The sequence below is a fragment of the Rissa tridactyla genome, chromosome 6 (genome assembly GCF_028500815.1).
Source record: "Rissa tridactyla isolate bRisTri1 chromosome 6, bRisTri1.patW.cur.20221130, whole genome shotgun sequence".
NCBI classification, from domain to species: domain Eukaryota; kingdom Metazoa; phylum Chordata; class Aves; order Charadriiformes; family Laridae; genus Rissa; species Rissa tridactyla.
This window is the reverse complement of record NC_071471.1, coordinates 5,967,907-5,985,377: the sequence shown is the minus strand read 5'-3', so window position 1 is coordinate 5,985,377 and position 17,471 is coordinate 5,967,907. Positions and strand designations below refer to the sequence as shown.

General features: G+C 42.7%; 2 protein-coding genes across 3 annotated transcripts; one reads left to right on the top strand and one right to left on the bottom strand.

The window, feature by feature from the left end:
• Positions 1 to 86: 86 nt before the first annotated feature.
• LRRC34 (leucine rich repeat containing 34) lies at positions 87 to 10,271 on the bottom strand. Of its 2 annotated transcripts, XM_054207036.1 has the most exons (11): positions 10,133 to 10,271; positions 9,691 to 9,812; positions 8,665 to 8,789; positions 8,449 to 8,513; positions 7,603 to 7,686; positions 5,925 to 6,053; positions 4,081 to 4,176; positions 2,373 to 2,527; positions 2,125 to 2,280; positions 781 to 907; positions 87 to 497 (listed from the first exon to the last, which is right to left on the bottom strand). In XM_054207036.1, the coding sequence occupies exons 1-11, from the start codon at positions 10,151 to 10,153 to the stop codon at positions 294 to 296; spliced, it is 1,284 nt and encodes a 427-aa protein (XP_054063011.1). In that variant the 5' UTR covers positions 10,154 to 10,271; the 3' UTR covers positions 87 to 293. The 2 variants fall into 2 exon arrangements, with proteins under 2 accessions (XP_054063011.1, XP_054063012.1); XM_054207037.1 differs by lacking the exon at positions 10,133 to 10,271 and having other exon boundaries at positions 8,665 to 8,786; positions 9,691 to 9,828.
• Positions 10,272 to 11,379: 1,108 nt separating this feature from the next.
• LRRIQ4 (leucine rich repeats and IQ motif containing 4) lies at positions 11,380 to 16,012 on the top strand. Its single transcript, XM_054205276.1, is given in 10 exon segments — positions 11,380 to 12,059; positions 12,061 to 12,227; positions 12,230 to 12,308; positions 12,310 to 12,471; positions 13,371 to 13,489; positions 13,492 to 13,544; positions 13,865 to 14,013; positions 14,675 to 14,820; positions 14,823 to 14,906; positions 15,939 to 16,012. Coding segments are annotated over 10 exon segments (1,713 nt in total).
• Positions 16,013 to 17,471: the final 1,459 nt, after the last annotated feature.

Below are 17,471 nucleotides of genomic sequence, written 5' to 3'. Positions count from 1 at the left end.
CATCTAATTGTGGTAAGGCAAAGGAGATAGTGTGCAATAGAAACGACTCCAGCAAAACTAATGCATTTCTGCATTAATAGGCTTTTAATAGCTTGGGCATTTTTAGCAAGAAATTTTAAGGTCACTGGTCCAATATTTTATCTCTAATTCCACTTCAAGTGTTTTTAGATTCCTTCTAGATTAAAGACCCTGAAGAAACAACGTGCAGCAAGTTGGATACTGATATAATCTATTTTATAGAAACAAGATAGGCAAACTTCAAGCATATGGAGCGCATCAAGCTGCCACCTCACTCACAAGTGTTCTGAAACCGCTGCAATTGCCAGACTGGCATTGGCGTCTTTGTTTGTCACCTCCCCACAACTTGGTGTCCAGTAGTAATGCTTCTTAAGGCCATGGGAGAGCTCTGCCAGGTGAACGTGCCCATCTACTTCATACGGTTCCACGTCCGTACAATTAGGTTTCAAGCGGCCCGTCTGAATTAATTCTGAAAATGCCTGAAATGAATAAGAACAAGAACGTGACATGTCGTATTTCACTTTGACTGCAGTGAAGGCTCTAGAAGATAACACACAATAAGCAAGTACTTGATCATTTCAGTATGCTGATGTCCAGTGAGTCTCATTACAGCACCACCGTATTATAACTATTTAAAAAAAACCCCAAACCAGAGTAAATCAGGTATCTTGTTCACGAATTGCCATAGTAATCACAATTCTAAAACCAGAACAAACAAGCAGAACCCAACCCTCTTGGAAGAGTTCAGGAGCAAAGACTTACCATACAGGTGGCTTCATCAAATTTGTTCCCCCAAATGTAAATATAGGAAAGTTCCATGTTTGTTTTCATCGCATCCGAAAGAGCTACAAGTCCTTTGCCACTTATGTTGTTGCTTACCACTGACAACCTAAACAGAGAAAATAGTTAGGCAAATGTGTGCCAAACCACCGAATTCCCATCTCTTAGTTAAAACTAAGAGTTTAAACTAAGATTTATTCTTAACACGAAGGGACTTATTTTATACTTTGTCATTATATATTACTATATATCATATATTGTATGTAGATTGACATTTTATATTTGTTATTAATAAGATAATTTTTTTTATTTGTGTCAAGTCCAGTCCTACTATAAAATATTTTTCAGGTAGCTAAAGGCGGTTCGGACTATGGACTTGTTGCATTTCTCAAGGCGTTTCCATGCCTCTTGCAGCCAGATTGTTCACTGCTTAGTTCTTCAGTGTCAGTGACTTGGCTGCGTGGTGGCCAGGCCTCATCTCTCGTCTGCTTTGAAGCCCAAGGCTTGGCATTTATCCAGGCTAAGCTTTGATCTTTGTGGAGTGGCAGTTATTTTTATATTAGTGAACCTGGAAGGCTTTCAGAGGCACCTAGCAGCTGCCACCTCCTCAGTCTGCTACTTAAAACTAATGGCTTCAGGTAACACCTTTGATCAGCTTTTACATCCTGCCGGCACAGGGTTTAATGCCGGCTGCAAAATACACCCTGATGGAGAGATTACAGCTCTTTTGGGTTCACCCGGAAGCAAACAGAGGATTTTCTTAAGTATTGAAGATCAGAATCAACAAATATAGTGCCTTATCCTTGCATGGGGTCTGAGTATCTTAAAATTCTCAATACGTACAGCTCTTGGTTTGTTTTTGTTTGTGCGCCACGGGGACCTACGCTTTAAAGATGCAGAAAGAACTAACAAGATCTAATTGCCTTCTCCTACACACACCCTCCTTAGAATGACTGTAAAAGCTGTGAATCACATGTAAGATGAACCACTACAAAACTGATCTAAGCATCAACCCCAAAAAAACCCTAAATAGAATAACAAGCATATGTCAGGCTGCACAAAAATGAATACAAGATGAAAAAAAAAGAAAGTACAAGGAAAAGGGGATAAAATGAGTTATGTGTAGGCCTGGCAGCGTGGGAAGGTGAATGCGAGGTGTTAGCACATGGGACTGAATGGCACGTCTTGGCCTCGTGTTTTACTCCTTTAGCTCACGTGAAGCTACAGGGGACTTCATTCAGTTACCAAAGTAATTCAAAGTCTGAGTTTCTGGTACTCTGAGTCATTACACCTGCAAGTCTCTGGAGGAGAAGTGTAAATACTAACGCCTGAAGAGTCCTGTTGTTCAAAGCCAAGGTTTCACTCAGGTAGATGGCTCCATCATCTTCTATTCGGTTTGCACGAAGATCTAGGATTTCCAGGGTCTGGTTCCGTTTTAGTAGTTCTACCAAAAATTTTACACCATCACAGGTTATTTTATTACTGAAAGAGAGATGCACACATTTTTTTTAAAAGGGTGCTAAGAAAATGAGTGTTTAATGTTAGTCAGGGCTCTGTCACGTCATAACTCTTACCAGCTAAGATCGAGGTATCTCAGGCTGGAGTTTTCATACAATGCCTCACACAGTTGCTCTACACCAAAGTTTTTCATTTCATGCTTGCACAAGTGTAGTTCCACAAGAGAAGAGTTATTTTTCAACATCAGAGCTACATGAACTGTGGTCTCTTCCTAAAAACATACACTCAGTTTGATCAAGCTGTACTTTAGGATAAGATACCGTCTCGTTTCAGTAAAAGGGAGATGCACAACTTAACAGCAAGGTTTGGTCATCAGTAGTGTTCTGTTTTGTACATTTGAGATTTGTATTAAAAATAACCAGGAATCAATATATTATGATAATGCTGAAATTTAAAAAAAAAAAATACCAGAAAGATATTTGCAGATTTACAGTACTATATACATCCCTGCAAATATCAGAAGCATCACTGTTTGAATCATGTCTAATCAGTTTTCCTCCCCGTCGTTGCTCTTAAAAACTGAATGTTTGAGTCAGTCTTCACTAACATCAAAAGTATTTTGTCGTGACCCTAATCTATTATTTCATAAAAAGAAACAGGATTGCTATGGGAAATAAATATGTCCTGTCACTGTAAGACAAAGTAAGTTCATTTTGAAGTTGTCATGTTTAGTTACGAAAAAACCTGGGTGAATGCTGTGAGTCAAAAATAATGCAACAACCCAGAGGGCTCAGAAAATGATAGAATTGAAAGTGGAAAAATGGCAAATAGAGTCTCACACAGATACTGACCAGCCCCTTAGTGGCCTATATTTTCAATATCAGTAGTTTAAATTCACTTCTAAAACTGTGTGTAGGCAGATGAAGCCCTGTCTTGGTAGAAAAGAAACAACTAAAATCGGTTTAAACTGTTAAATTTACCTTTGGGAAATTAGGAAGATCTGGCCTTCACGACAGTTTAATTTCATTATCTTGCCATCAGGAAAATGCCTATCGCAGACATCTGACAACTGCTGCCAGTCTGGTGAAACCACCACCGCAACCAACTCTATAGCCAAGGCTTCAGCAGGACCAGCCAGGCACAGAAGCCACATGCCCGCAAGCCAAAGCCCCGCAGCAGCTCTGAGCGCCTGCGGGCATCCAGTGGAGCTGCCCCCAGCAAACCCTGCCTTGCAGATTCTCTTTGCAGTGCTGGATTGTTTTGGAGGGTTGGTGTCTTTGTTTGGGGTAACAAACGCATCATAGGTTTTACACTGATGAGGTTCATTGTGTGAAACAACAGACCCACACAGGCCAGTGAATATGGCATATTGTTGAAATGCGCCTTTCTGCTTTAGGCTGCGGCTCTGGCAATTGCCCAGGTATCGCACTGCGCAGACAAACAGCAGGCTTTTGTTCTTCCCCTCATTTCCTGCTAAACAGCATTTCTCCCTCAGTTTGCTGAATAATGCAGGAAACTCTCCACACCGTAACAGCAGAAGGAATACTTGGTTCTCCAATACCAACCCCTCTCCATTAGCCCATTATTTAACAAATGCACATGTACCAAGAAAGAAATTTTTAAAAAATGAACCTTCTACTTAAACAGGACCGCCTGTGACTGCACAAAACTTGGCACAGAAAAAGAATATTTCTGCAACCATTTACTTCACTTTGCAAGGAAACCCAGAGAGCCGCGTAGTTCAGCTGACCATAAATACATCAGTACTGACTTTACTTGTGCTTCTCTCTTTGACAGAGCTGACCCCACAGTCTACTTCCATACCTCTTGACCGTACAGTAGAGGACGATTTAGGTTTATTGCTTTGACTGATTTGTTCTGAGTCAGGGCTGTTGCGATAGCTATTAGACACTGCGTACCCTGGAAATGAAAGTAAATAAACTCTTTAGAGAAACCTGTCCGATGTATAGATCAAGCTACCAAATTAGCATGACTTCTTAGAATTGATTGTCAGAAAATCAAAAACATCAAATGGGCTCAGATTGGAAATACTATTATTCCTGCCTCCATGTACTCTGGAGAGACACAAGTGCAGCAGGCAAGTGCTTACAGACACATAATGTATTTTCCGATAATACCAATGCCAACTCCCTACGGAATAATAGAGTGGAATTAGACTAAAAAGTACAAATGACCAGGAAATTTGGCAACTCAGAAAATAAAAACCAAGAATAATGCATCTCAAAGATACTTGTCCATTTAATTGATCATGTATTTTGGTTTTCCTGGTTTATGAATTAAATTCAGCTTGTGCATGTTCCCTAAAGGTCTTCAGTAAAAGTCTTAGGCAACATTTATCCGCTGGGTAAATTCATACTAAATGTGAATTAATGTGACACAGAGTAGTGAGAGTCTAGAATACAGCCCACTTCAGATTTTTTTTATTTCCTTCTTGTTTGCTCACTAATTTATATTTATGTTATTTTCCAATTAGGCTGGTCTACACCCAAAGCCATTTAATTTTAAATCAGTTTTCTAGCAACTCCACACCAAGCATAAACATATTAAGCTTCCAAATAAATCCCACACTGGCTACATTTTCCTTGTTTATGTTTTCATAACATCCTTCGCAGTTTCTGAGAAGTATTCCCCCTTCTAGTTTAAGAGCAAATTCTATAATTCCAGGAAACAAATATAAGAAAATTTTCATCTGACCCAGCCCTCTCCCTGCCTCCAGGTGACGGTCATAACTGTTAGGTTACAGTTGTACACTTCATACACTTCATTATCTCCTGAAAAGGCGAACACCCTTAGCAGGAAGGCTGAGAGTGGCCCATCTTCGTTTCACTTCTGGCTTGGCTAGGGCATTCTCCTGGAGGGCAAGATACAAATTGTCCCAGGCAGGGAGAAGAACCACTTCCAACTCCCAGCCCCTCTGATGCGATCGCACAAGGACACACCATCAGTCAGGTGCTGGGACCTTGCACCAGGAGGAGGTTCCCAGCTCCAATTGCCACCTCCTGCTGTACCCCCCAGGTTTTTAAAAGCCAGCCACAGGCTTTTACTGGCTAGAGTGGGAAGCACCCTGCTTTCTGCCCTCCTGACTTTCCCTGTGCCCTGTAAGAAGTCTCAGCACCCAACTCTAGGAGGCGACAAGTTATCTAACATCGAATTGGGTGCCTTTCTACTCAATTCAGCACTCTTGTGCCTATGTCCTTTATGGATCAAGCTCTGACAGGAGCAACAGAGTTATGGGACCGGGTGACTTTTGGGTGTTACATCACTGCACACTTTAGAAGGAAAAGAACCTCCAGGGAATAAGAAGTCCTTTCTTCAACATGAATTAGGACTTAAGGCAGCACAACAAAAAGGAACAGAAGAAACAAACCTTGGAGAATGTGAAGCCAATCACCTGAATTCTATGATTCTATGAATTCCCAGGGACATAGTGGCTCTAATGTATCATCAGTTATGACTTCACAGGCGTTTTACGCAACATGCCTTTCCAAGTAGACATTGTAATATTATATATCGTCTTACCTCAAGCTAACTCAAAATGTAAAATCAATGGCAACAGATGGCATTTTCCCCTAATTAAGCACTGCAGGACCTTTGTAATACCCTTGAAAGACTTATGTCATCGCTGATCATTTTACTGGGTTACTCACCATATCACAGTCTCCAAGATCCAGCTTCTCTAAGGTTGAATTAATTCGTAGCATTGAAGCAAAGAACATTCCACCCTTGTTTCCTATTTTGTTTCCAGTCATTCTCAAATATGCAAGGGTTTTATTCCTCTAGACAAAATAATAATTTAAAAAATCAATTCCTTTTAAATGGCCTGAAAAACAACACTGTCCTTTTTCCTGTGAATCCTGCTGGTTGTCACACAAAGACAAAACATCCTTCCAGCAGAATTTTGTCTAAGCGATAACGCTGACTAAGCAGTTGGCTGAAGCTCCCCTCAGTGGAATCAAACGCATGAGAGGCTGGAAGCAAAACTCAAGTATTTGAAAAGTTTTGTTTCTCACAAGTTCCTAAATTTCACAGTCATGAAAATAATCCAAGCAGATATTTCTGCCTAAATTGACAGCTGAAATGCAAATTACATCAAAACTGATTTAAATCTAGTAAGTATGTTTTAAACAAGAATGTAATTTGCTTTGGTTTTCAGAGGCTTTTAAACCACGCAGCCAGTGAAAGCTCAGTGAAGCCGGTCGCCTTCGGCAGGACTACTTGGTGGAGAGCCAAACCGGTGTGTAAGTCTTTGCAGGACTGGAGGCTTCACTGGCAACAGAAAGTTCTGATCAGAGGACTAGAAAAATCAGCATCCTCACCCTGCCCACAGTTTCAGTGGATATGAAATATCTATTCAACTGATAAAGCCTGAAAAGCAACGCAGAGTACTTTTGCATTTTTAATTCCTCAGTACCACTGTAATCACCCATTACTAGAGATTATGATTGATTAAGTAAGAGATTACAAAACAAGTAGTTCTGTGAGCAGCAGAACTAATGAAGCCTGGTTTCATACGGCTTTTATATCTTTCCGGCACCTCTTCCCCAGCTGCGGTACCTCACTACAGCATCTCCTTCCCTCAGTAACACGCCCCCTTCACCCCCAGATCCTCCCCGGCAGTCCCTGTAGCCAAGGGGCTGGTGGTCAGGTCCTGCCACCCGCCTGCTCAGAAAACGCTGCTGGGGGGGGGGGGAGCTGCATAAATAGCTTTGGGGTTTCTTGCAAGCCCAGTTTTGTACAATCTCCTGGACAACCTTAGCGTTTTGGAAGCCTGTCAAATGGAGTTGAAATCAGTTCAGAGTTGAAAGGCTATGGAGGAGGAAGAGGGAGCCCACGTCAGTCTCATTTCACAAACATAACAAATCTTGCACACCAGCCTCATTTCCTTGGGAAACCACATTAAATAAAACAAACATGTTTTTATGCTGCTGCTGTAAGGCAAAGTTTTGAAAACATGTCTCAGACATCTTGAATCAAGACAAATATTGACATCAAGGCACAGGCAAAGTTAATATAATTTTAAAAAAAAAAAGAAAAAACTGATGGCATTATATATCCTATAGTATGGCATTTTTCACACAGAAAAATCCATCCGTGATAGTTGTGATAATTAAGCGTTAATGCAACTTTCTCTCGTGTGAAATCTGATTTCTGAAGTCTGCCTTGGGAAAACAAGCAATCCCTGTGATACAGCAAAATGTTGAATGGACTGAAGACAGAGAGCCCTTTCAGCCAGCTCTGATGTTGGCAGGACAGCTAGTACTGTTCATCAAAAGCAAAATTATCAAACTAGCTGCTATTGTCTAAATCTCCCAGACAAAAACTCACATGGAGTGCTCTCGCTATCAGCTCTGCTCCACTTGTGCCAATATCATTAAACATCAGGTTAAGGTACTGCAGAGTGGAGTTTTCCTGAGGAACAAACAAAGCAGAAAGCAATGAGACTTTTGTCCAGAGTATGCTTGCATTTTTCAAAAAGGAGATGCGTCATACATGGACTTAAATTCTCTGTCCTTCCTTGCATTTCAGACAGCCCCTGATTTGGAGAAGTAGTTAAAGAATGCCAAAGTATATCAGATGATGATGGAAAGGCAGAAAAACATGTAGTATGTGGGTCCTCGTGGGGCTTACAGAAACCACCTAGGAGCCCACATGCTCAGCATGGCCAAACGAGGCCGGTGGTCAAGCTCGGATGCAGACCTCTGGGCATTTTGTGACCTTAATGGCCCTCCCTGAGCTCCAGGACCACAAGCACTGAGCATCAACCCACCATTTTCTGTCCGTATTCTGGTGCTTACAATGACAGAAAGGCAGTATTAAAGTTTCCTGTGTTTAGACCTACAAAAAGGCTAACTGAGAAACAAAGGCCCTGGCACACCCAACACTACCATTATCTCCTTTGTTGAATTGAACTGTGACCCTAAAAGCCCCAGTTTATTCCGCTGTTCTTTCGTCATCACACCCTAGCCAAATGTCAAATGATTTTCTACCAGAAATTAAAAATCTCCCCAGACAATACAATCTGAGATTCTAGTGGGATGGATTTGGATGTGAAAGTCAAAATTAATGGAATTTTGCCAAACAAATACATTCTCATCTCCAATTTACTACAGATAAATATTATATTAGACAAATAAATTACAAGTTGCTGAATGATAAACATCATTTTGGCACCTGGAGGAATGTTGCCACGTGCTTTGCTCCAGCATCAGTCAATACGTTATACCGAAGATCCAAACCTGAAAAAGATGAAGAATGTGACAGATGCGTATCTACAATTAACTGATCTCTAAACAAAAAGAAATAGAGATGAATTAAGGCTGAAATCAAGTCTACTTATGTTTTCTTATACTAGCACAGTGATGCCAAACATACATGAAAAAAGCTTACCTGTGACATACACGGTGTTGTGTAAGACAGAGGCAAGAACTTGAAGGTCGCCATCTGTAACCCTCTGCACAGGCACTAGATGATTATTTCCAGCTATTTTTAATGTGATCCCTTTTGCGCATCTGCTGTAACACAAAAATGTAAGCACACGGGGAGAAGTAAAACGATACAGAAAAATTAATTCTCTCTCCAGGTAAGGAGAGTATCCATGCTTGCCCTCGCGGAAGTGTTTGCGCGCAGTTAGCTGCTGCTGCCTTTGGTAACACCATGCCAGGCGACGCGGTTCAAGCTGTACCTCAGCACTGTCCTTTTTGATATTCTGAAGACACTGCACAGCTGCAAGACCACGCTTAGCACACATGCACAGAAAGCAGGAAGAAGCAAGATGAGGGGAAGGCAGATGGAAATAAAGACTATCCTGGAGGTTACCTCATCATCTCCTTTTTACTTGTTCCCTTTATTTATTCTGTCCTTCCCTCAGGATCAAAACCTAACACAAACCATTTCACTACGCTGTATTTTCTCAAGTTTTCTCTCCAAAGGACAATTAACTTTGATCCCAGGAGCATCCATGAGAGGAAGCCCTACCTAGCCACATAATGAGAGAGAATCTGGGTGGTTAATACTTTGGCAGGATTCAGAAACGTTCAGGGAAGCATTACCAGCTGGAAGCTAACTGGATGCAGCTGAGGCTTTTTAAACAGGAGCGAGACAAAGGGAAGTGAGTTAGGATGACTAGACACTGGTTTTGGCTTCTTTAAGGGACACAAAGGCACCATCCTGTACATTTTTCTCTTTTTTTTTATTTAATTGCTTGTAAAGCTGCCCAGAAGGGATATATAGCTACAAACTTCTGCCAAGATGATGTCAAGATGAGTCAAACCAGAACTACAGCAGTAAATGCTAAATATGATTTGTGTTTAAGCCTGAAACTGCTTGAACTTTCTCATTGTTCAATGCCTTGTCCTGCTATCTTGTCAAAGGCTTTCAGAAGCATCTGAAACACGCTCTTCATTATTTCCTTACATTTTATCATTTTTATCTGCTTCTTGAAGCACACGAGCAATGAAGGGGTGTTCAGGTTGGCCCAAGTTTTGGCAGGCCCCCAAGTAGTGCTGGTGAAGATCTGGACGCTCTGACATGACCTGCTGGAAAACAAAAAGGAAGCGTTGCTGCAGCGTTACCGCAGCCTAGCAACATCTCCATGGGCCCACCCGCTGTTGTGCTGGGCTCTGCATAACAATAAAAATGGGCTTGGTCTGAAAAGGGTTACAACTCTTGGTATGCCACACAAGAATAACAGAGAGATACAGACAGAGAGGAAAAGCTCCAGGAAAAAAATGAGGAACTGTGGAAGTGTTTCTGATCTGCCACCACACAGGATCTGAGCTAGCAGAGAATTAATATTCATACAGGCAGGTCCTTTTTCCCCATAAAGCAGCTGTGCCCCCGACCTCCGCATGCCTACCTGAGCGATCAATGCCCGCATCTTCTCCTCACGTCAACCCACAGTGACTGGCCCAGGGCCGAGCTCTGCCCCGCGGCCAAGCCGGGCTGCTCCATGGTCAATAACGTGTGGTCACGGAGCCCGTTTCCAAGGAGGGCGTCCCAGGCCCTCCACCAAGAGGGAGCGGGCGGAGGTGGCCAGGCCCAGCCCAGGGCCCTGGCAGGAGGCCACACTGCGTCTGTGGTGCCTGGCCTCCCCAGAGTATTCGTTTAGTGGCCTGCTCGCGGTCTCTGAGGAGCCTTTGCCAAAATTTCCATGGTTACACGGATTAGCAGCTACTTCAAAGGTGCCTGTGCTGCTCTTTTCCACCAAATAAATCCTTCTAGCCACTTCACTACTGCCCTTGTACGCAGGAGGGGGTGGGCTGGGATCGCACACTCTCCTGTCCCACAGCGTGTGGGGCTCGCACCCCAGTACTGAACTCGCAGCCAAAGAAGAAGAAAACACCCTCGTGCAACATCTGAATTAGACTGGGAGGCCCAGCAGTGGTCTGTCTCCATGGCGATCGCTCAGTTCTTCCTCCTCGTCCTGGTGGCACCTGGAAACTGCCCATCTCTGGAAACATGACGTCCTCCCGGCACGGTTATGGCAGCAGAGAAAAAGGTGTCAGCAGGAGATGACTGACAGCTGCCTCCTGACCTCCACTATCTCTCTTATCGTTCCTTAAATGCCAGCTGAAATGTTTCTTCTGTCCCAACACCAGAGGTTGGTCAGGTAGTCGCCCCTTTCCACCTCTCACTCTTTCGCTATCAGCAATACCACAATTTCAAGGGTTATCAAATATCAGTTTTGCTGGCATCTCTCTGGCTCAGAAACCACTAAGTGTTACAGAAGAAGGTGCCACCTTTTTACAATAAGACTCTTGCAGCTTTACGATCAATGTAGCTGAAGACAGATCTCAGTCACTGTTAGTAAGTACAGGCTTTCAATACTCAAGGAGGTTGCTTCATCCAGCTCCTCTGACTTCACAAGGTCCCCCTCCAAATTTGGCTGTTGGGGTACTTCAGGATGCTCAGGGATTCAAAGATATGGTCCTGCGGTACGTACTGCAGGATTTGATCTCAATGAGCACAAGCAGGGGTACAACTGAGGCTAGAACTTGTCCCTGAAAGCTGAATTCTGCCACTATTTATTTAGCATAGGAAGGTCTTTGAGTACGATTGATTTTTAACTTTTTTCTCTTCTGAAATTAAAGATAAGGAGCAGAGATGGCTGAATCTCAGCAGAGCCAGGAGGTCAGCGCAGGGGACACTCATTGCCCCACAGGTGACCCTGTTGGTTTTGAGGATGACCATGATCAGACTGCACAAGAAACACCAGTGGGTGAAGTGCCAGAGAACGAAGCTTTTTCTCCCCCGCACATCACAGACAAGATATTTTTCACTGATTTAGCCAACAAGCAACTGTGAACCATTTTGCCAGGAGTCTTGAGTCTAGAATATCTGGAAGAGCTGCACATGGAAAAGAACCCAATCGTAAGCATCCCCAGAGACATCAATTGCCTGAGGCACATGAAGGTCCTCTGCCTGGATCAGAATCACATACAGGACATATGTGAAGAACTGGGGAAGCCGGAATATCTTCTGAGCTTAGATTGAAGTAACAATCCCCTCTCCTGTAATTCACTGCCAGTTACTAGCAAGTTGCAGTCCCTGCGTCAGCTCTGGCTCTATAAAACAAACTTGCACGAAACCCCAGTGCAGAACTGTGAATATCTCCATCATGTTGAACTGCTTGGCCTTTCTGACAATAATCTCAAGTGTCTGCCTAAAGAAATAGTGAACCTGACAAAACTCAAGGAAATTTACCTCCAGAAAAATAGATTTGGAAATTTTCCCAAGGAGCTTTGTCATATTGCTAATTTAGATACAACAGATCTGGAACAGAATCAGTCTCATCCCAGAAGAGGTAGGCTTTTTGACAAACTTAGTTAAGCTATTTTTAGCTTTTAATAACTTATCCTCCATTCCTCCTACACTGCAACACTGCCAGAAGCTGGCTGTGCTGGATCTGTCTCATACTCTCCTGCACAACCTTCCCCAAGGTTTGAAGAATCTCTGAGAGTACTCAGACTCTCTGCTAACAGCCTGGAGAAGTTCCTACATCAGATCTGCTCCTGGCCGTCCCTTTCCCATGTTGATGAGGAACACCAGACTGCGCAGAGTACCCAGGTCCTTCACCAGATTAACTAGTGTCAGGATACTGCATCTGAGTGAAAACTGCTTTGACGAGATTCCTAAAGGAATACGCTCTATGAGAAATCTTGAGATACTGCCCCTGGATAACAGTCAGATACAGGAGGTATTTGTTTTCAGATTTATTTAATTGATACCTCCATTTCGCAAAATCTAAGTTCTTCATTACAACTTGAGAAGGCGTGTTCCACCAGGAATACACCGGAGCCTGGGTTACTCATTGTCACTGACTTCTGATTGTTCAGGCAGGGAGAAAAAAGCAAGAACGTGGAAACACTGACCTTTGTGTTGAATCGTAAAGATGAAACGCCGACTGAAGGGACTGCTTCGGTCTTTCTGCATCTTTTTTTTCTGTGTACACTGGAAAATAAGAGCTGCATTTGCATAGAATCAATACGCCACACACTGAAGCAGAGCAGAGGGCAATTTAAAAATGCATGTGATATTGTTAAAGCCTTTAAGACCATTAACATTTGCTGCTCATTTGATAATGAACAATTATGTAGCCTAAAGCTGTGCTATTATAAGTGTAACAGTATTCCTGGACATACTCATTTTAGGGCTCAGAATACACCTTCCTTTTTATAGAATGCAATGCTTCTTTTCCAAGGAGATTCTCCTTGTGCAATTTTCTTCTGGAAGGTTACATTTACAGAAGAAGTAATTTATGCAAAAGAATCACTTTTAGGTTTCATTCATTTAAATCATTCTCCCCTGCACTGTGCCTACAAAGGAAATGAAGAAGCAGACTAATGTTTCTGCTAAGAAATAAAATTAACCCCATGAGAAATCTTTCCAGCAGAGGAAACAACATGGATTTTTTTTTGCCAAAATTTCCACCATACTGTGAGGTATAATGTTGTATTAATGAGCAGAATATTCTGTATTCATCCATCAACAGTAATGAGGCTCCACAGCATTTTCTCGGAGATTTTTCCCTAAAAACAAAATCCCAAAGATTACTGTTTAATTGACATAATGTATCTTCTTAATGACTGTGTCTGGATACCTGTGGAGGTGAAAGAACTGACAAATTTGAAATGTCTTAGCCTGTCTGAAAACCAATTCAGTATCTTTCCAAACGAAATCTTTCTCCTGGAGTCATTACAGAGATTATGCCTGGGAAAGATAAAGGAATTAAATTCACAAGTCTGCCAGAAGACATCAGCAAATTGCAGGTAGGAGCAATGGAAGGGGGAAGACCTTGGTCTGCTGCGGCATGGCACTTCCATGGACTTCAGCTGCTCCCAAATGCAGGACTGAAGGTTCCTCTAATCTTTTTAGGTGCAGCACGAGGCCAGGGCTGTGAAAATAGGAATAATATCAAAATTCAGTGTTTGAAACTCATGTTGTCTCTCCGTGTTTCGTAGTCACCCAAGGGTAACTCAGTTTATAAACTTAACTTCTGCACTTTACTGATATTCTCTGTATGTTGATTATATATCAAGCTAAGGAAAAATCCTTTCATTATTAAAAGTTATGCGCACATATTTTCCAGAATCTGAAAGAACTGCATACGGAGAATAATTCCCTGGAGTACCCGCCCGCAACCATCGGCTCATTGACTCACTTGAAAACACTTGGCTGTCACAACAACCTCCTTAAACAGCTCCCAGACTCTGTATGCCAAATACACGGTGAAAAATAGTCTGTGTGTTTGTGGCCTTAAGGACACCAGTACCAGCAAGCATTTTGGAAGAAAGAGGGAGAGAAGGGACAGAAGGAATGCAGCGCATCATTCAGGGCTCATCCTGTAATTGCAAGGGAGCCAAACAGGATAAAAGTTAGGAACTGGGAGGGTGTGGGAAGCGCTGTGCCCAAGCCAAGCGGACAGGGAGTCTACCCCCCCGCCCAGCCCCGTGACCCATCTCGACCTCAGGATTCCAAGGAAAAGGGTGTTTCCCAGAGCTCAGCTCCAAGCAGACCCCCTGATGTGAGAAGACCTGCAGGGTCAGCACCAGTGACTCCAGGGGAATGGTGAGGAACCAGCTCTCTGGGAGGGGGCTCCCCAGCCCAGTCCTTCCATCTTCCCCAGTTCATTGCATTTCTGTGTGGCTTAGTTCACTAGCGCTGTTAGTGTGCCAATTAGCAGGACTTTTGAAAGCTGCATTTGGCCACCTGGCTGCCAGGTGAATAGTCTTCACCTGCTGAAGTAAATGTTTTGTTAGGAGAGCCTGAGTCCCATCCTTCTGTATTCGGGAGAAGATACTTCGAATTTGAAACGCTCTGGTGAGATGTTCAATACACACATTCATTACATGCGCAGACTGAATTGTTTGTGCCTAATCCATGTGCTGTTTACGGGGAGCATGCAGGAATGCTCCCCGTCATTCCTGTTCTTTGTGCTACAGCTGTTTGCTTTTGGGTGTTCAGGTTTGCAAAAACTGTTCGTTCAGAAGAATAATCGCCTCTCCCAGCTGCCCCAGGATTTAGACAGTCTTCAGCAGCTGGAGCTGGTCTTGTGGATGGGAACGCTATGACAGACCTTCTGACTGAAGTGTGCTGTCAGGGGACATCTGGGAATACTTCTGGGAAGGAAGGTATAAAAAGGCCATGAACTTAAAGGTAGGGGTGTTAAGAAAGCCACCACAATATACATACAAAGCTGTGGGTTTAGTAATAGATGCTTTGCAGAAGAACCAAACATCTGAATTGTCTTAAACAACCATTTGCATCAGCTATGGCAGAGCAGTACTTCCATCATTGATCACGTTAAGGTAGGATATAGGGAGCCATCAGGAAATACAGCACTCGGCATCACTCAGAAGCATTCCAGAAGGTTGTTACTGCTCTGCCAGGTCACAGTCAGCAGGCACAGAACAGCCCTAACCGCTTTCAGTGGAGGTCTCCTTAGTTCCTTGTCCAGTGGAAGGGGAATGTTTAGTGTGTCTAGAAACAGGTCAGATCCTCTAAGCCAAGGCATTGCTTAACTGCATTTTGACTGTAGAGAGTTGAAGATCCATTGGGCAAACACATGGAACAAAACACATTTTTTATGTCTTTTTGTTTGGTTATTTTTTTCCCAAAAGAACGTCAGCCTGTATCACCAGTGGGCCATGGAATTAATTTGCTCAGAAAAAATACAGGGCAAGAGGAAAGGAAAGGCAAATCCTCAGTCTTTGATTCTTCTGAGCGTAAATTATTCATCTCTTTCTGTAATATCTGTAATTTCTTCATGAACCAATGTGTTTCTCCCAAATTGTTCTTTTAAACTAAAAGGTGACATTTAAAAATGCGTAGACATAGTCATTTACTACTCTAATCAAAGGGTCTGGAGGACTACAGTGTTAGTAAGAAATTCCTCTTGGAAAACATAACACATAGTAAAAGAAAAGTCAAGCAGCTGGCAGTCTATCTTAGCTGCAAACAAGATAGAATAAAAGGGTTTTTTGGAGACCACAACGTGCCTGACTTTTTGCATCAAGAATATCCACCAGTAACACTGCTCCACATGACCGTTTGCTTTTACCCTTTTCCTCCAGGTAACCAGATTGTTCTTCTCTCTTTTTCAGATCCAAAGTTTGTGGTGTAGGGTGAACTAGAAGGGGATTGGACCTTTCTTGACACTTAAGAATCTAGCGAAAAAAAGAAAGGAAAAGGAAAGGGAAAGGAGAAGCCTGTAAAAGGATTAAAAGCCAAAAAGTGATATTTGGGCAGTAAACTGCACAGAGCTCTTTTCATTTACAAGAAGGGCAAATGTGAGCAGAGATGAGCGAGTGAATCATTAAGCATTTGAATCAATGAGTGTTACAATGAAAACAGATGATTTTTTGAGGTTTGTTTTTGTATTTTTGTCAACATTGGCTCCAGCTGCGTCAGGCAGATTTTGAAATATTCTTGAGATGTCTCATTCTGAATGCGTGTTATCTCCAAGCATAAAGGCAGCTGATTAACTGGAAATTAATCTAATCTGTAGGAATCTGGTGCAATTAAGTGTTCTCCTTTCTGAATCCCAAAGTATTTTACATGCAATTCTTAGAAATCTGTTTTCCAGTCATTGAGGTACAGCCATATCTAAAATGAAACAGTATTTGGGGCCCCTCCTACTAGCAGTAATTTATTGAGTTTTACATTCAGAAATGATCGGTACCTTGTTTGGAAATATGGAGGAGGATTCCAGGCAGTCAGAACATATGCACTTCTACCAGAACCTGCATTACCATCCTGTCTTACAGAGGTGTAAAAAGCTGTTTTGTAAGTATCTCTACACTTTTGCAAAACTGTTCACTGATGTTTTGACAATCTGTAGTTATAGTATTTTGAATGGCTGCAAGCTGTCAGATCCTTGGTGTTACAGCTCATCTCTGAGATAGCTTGGTGACGGTTTGTAAAACGCCTGTGTACGACAGGCTTATTTGAAAGCAGAGAGTCTGCAGAATGCAATATTCTGCAGTGATTTGGGGTCCTGGCATGCCATAACACCTTTCTTATTCAAAAGAACCATGATAAACACTCCTTACCATAATTCTAGCATGCCAAATTTATATGCAACCATGTCTTCCCACAGCACTTTACAGATAGCGGTTTGTTCTAGACATCTGATGTCCTTGTCTAGTTTTTATTGTGTGTTGCTCCGTTACTCCTTAACACCCTCCAGAGTTTTACTTGCAGCATACGTAAAGCACAGAGCTGCACTGGGACCAGCCACTGCGCAGAGAGCACAGAACTGTGCAGACTCAAAATGCAGGAGTGGGTGGGAGCACAACCCTTTATTTAGTCTAATTGTCTAGTCGGAACTGCAGTCCTTCTGTCCCTCCCTTTGTCTGAGTTGCCTCAGAGAAGGTGGTGGCATCCTGAAGGAGGTGGTGAAGGCAGGGTCACAGAGACCCAGCTCTTCCTAGAGCTCCACCTCCAGATAGTGCTCTCTGAATGCTGCAGCTACATCTGCAGCCAGGGTGTGGATCTTATTTCTGTTTGCCTCTTGAATCGATTGATACTGAAATCTCAGAAATACGCTTGTTGGCAGGAGAGAACTGGGAGTGCAGGGAAGTGGGATGGCTCAGTTTTGGTTTTCCATTTTACCAGGTAACTGATGCTGTTTGGATTGTTTGGAGATGTCCTATGAAATTTTTTCACCCTAAGTGAAGGCAAAGAGGTACAGAGAG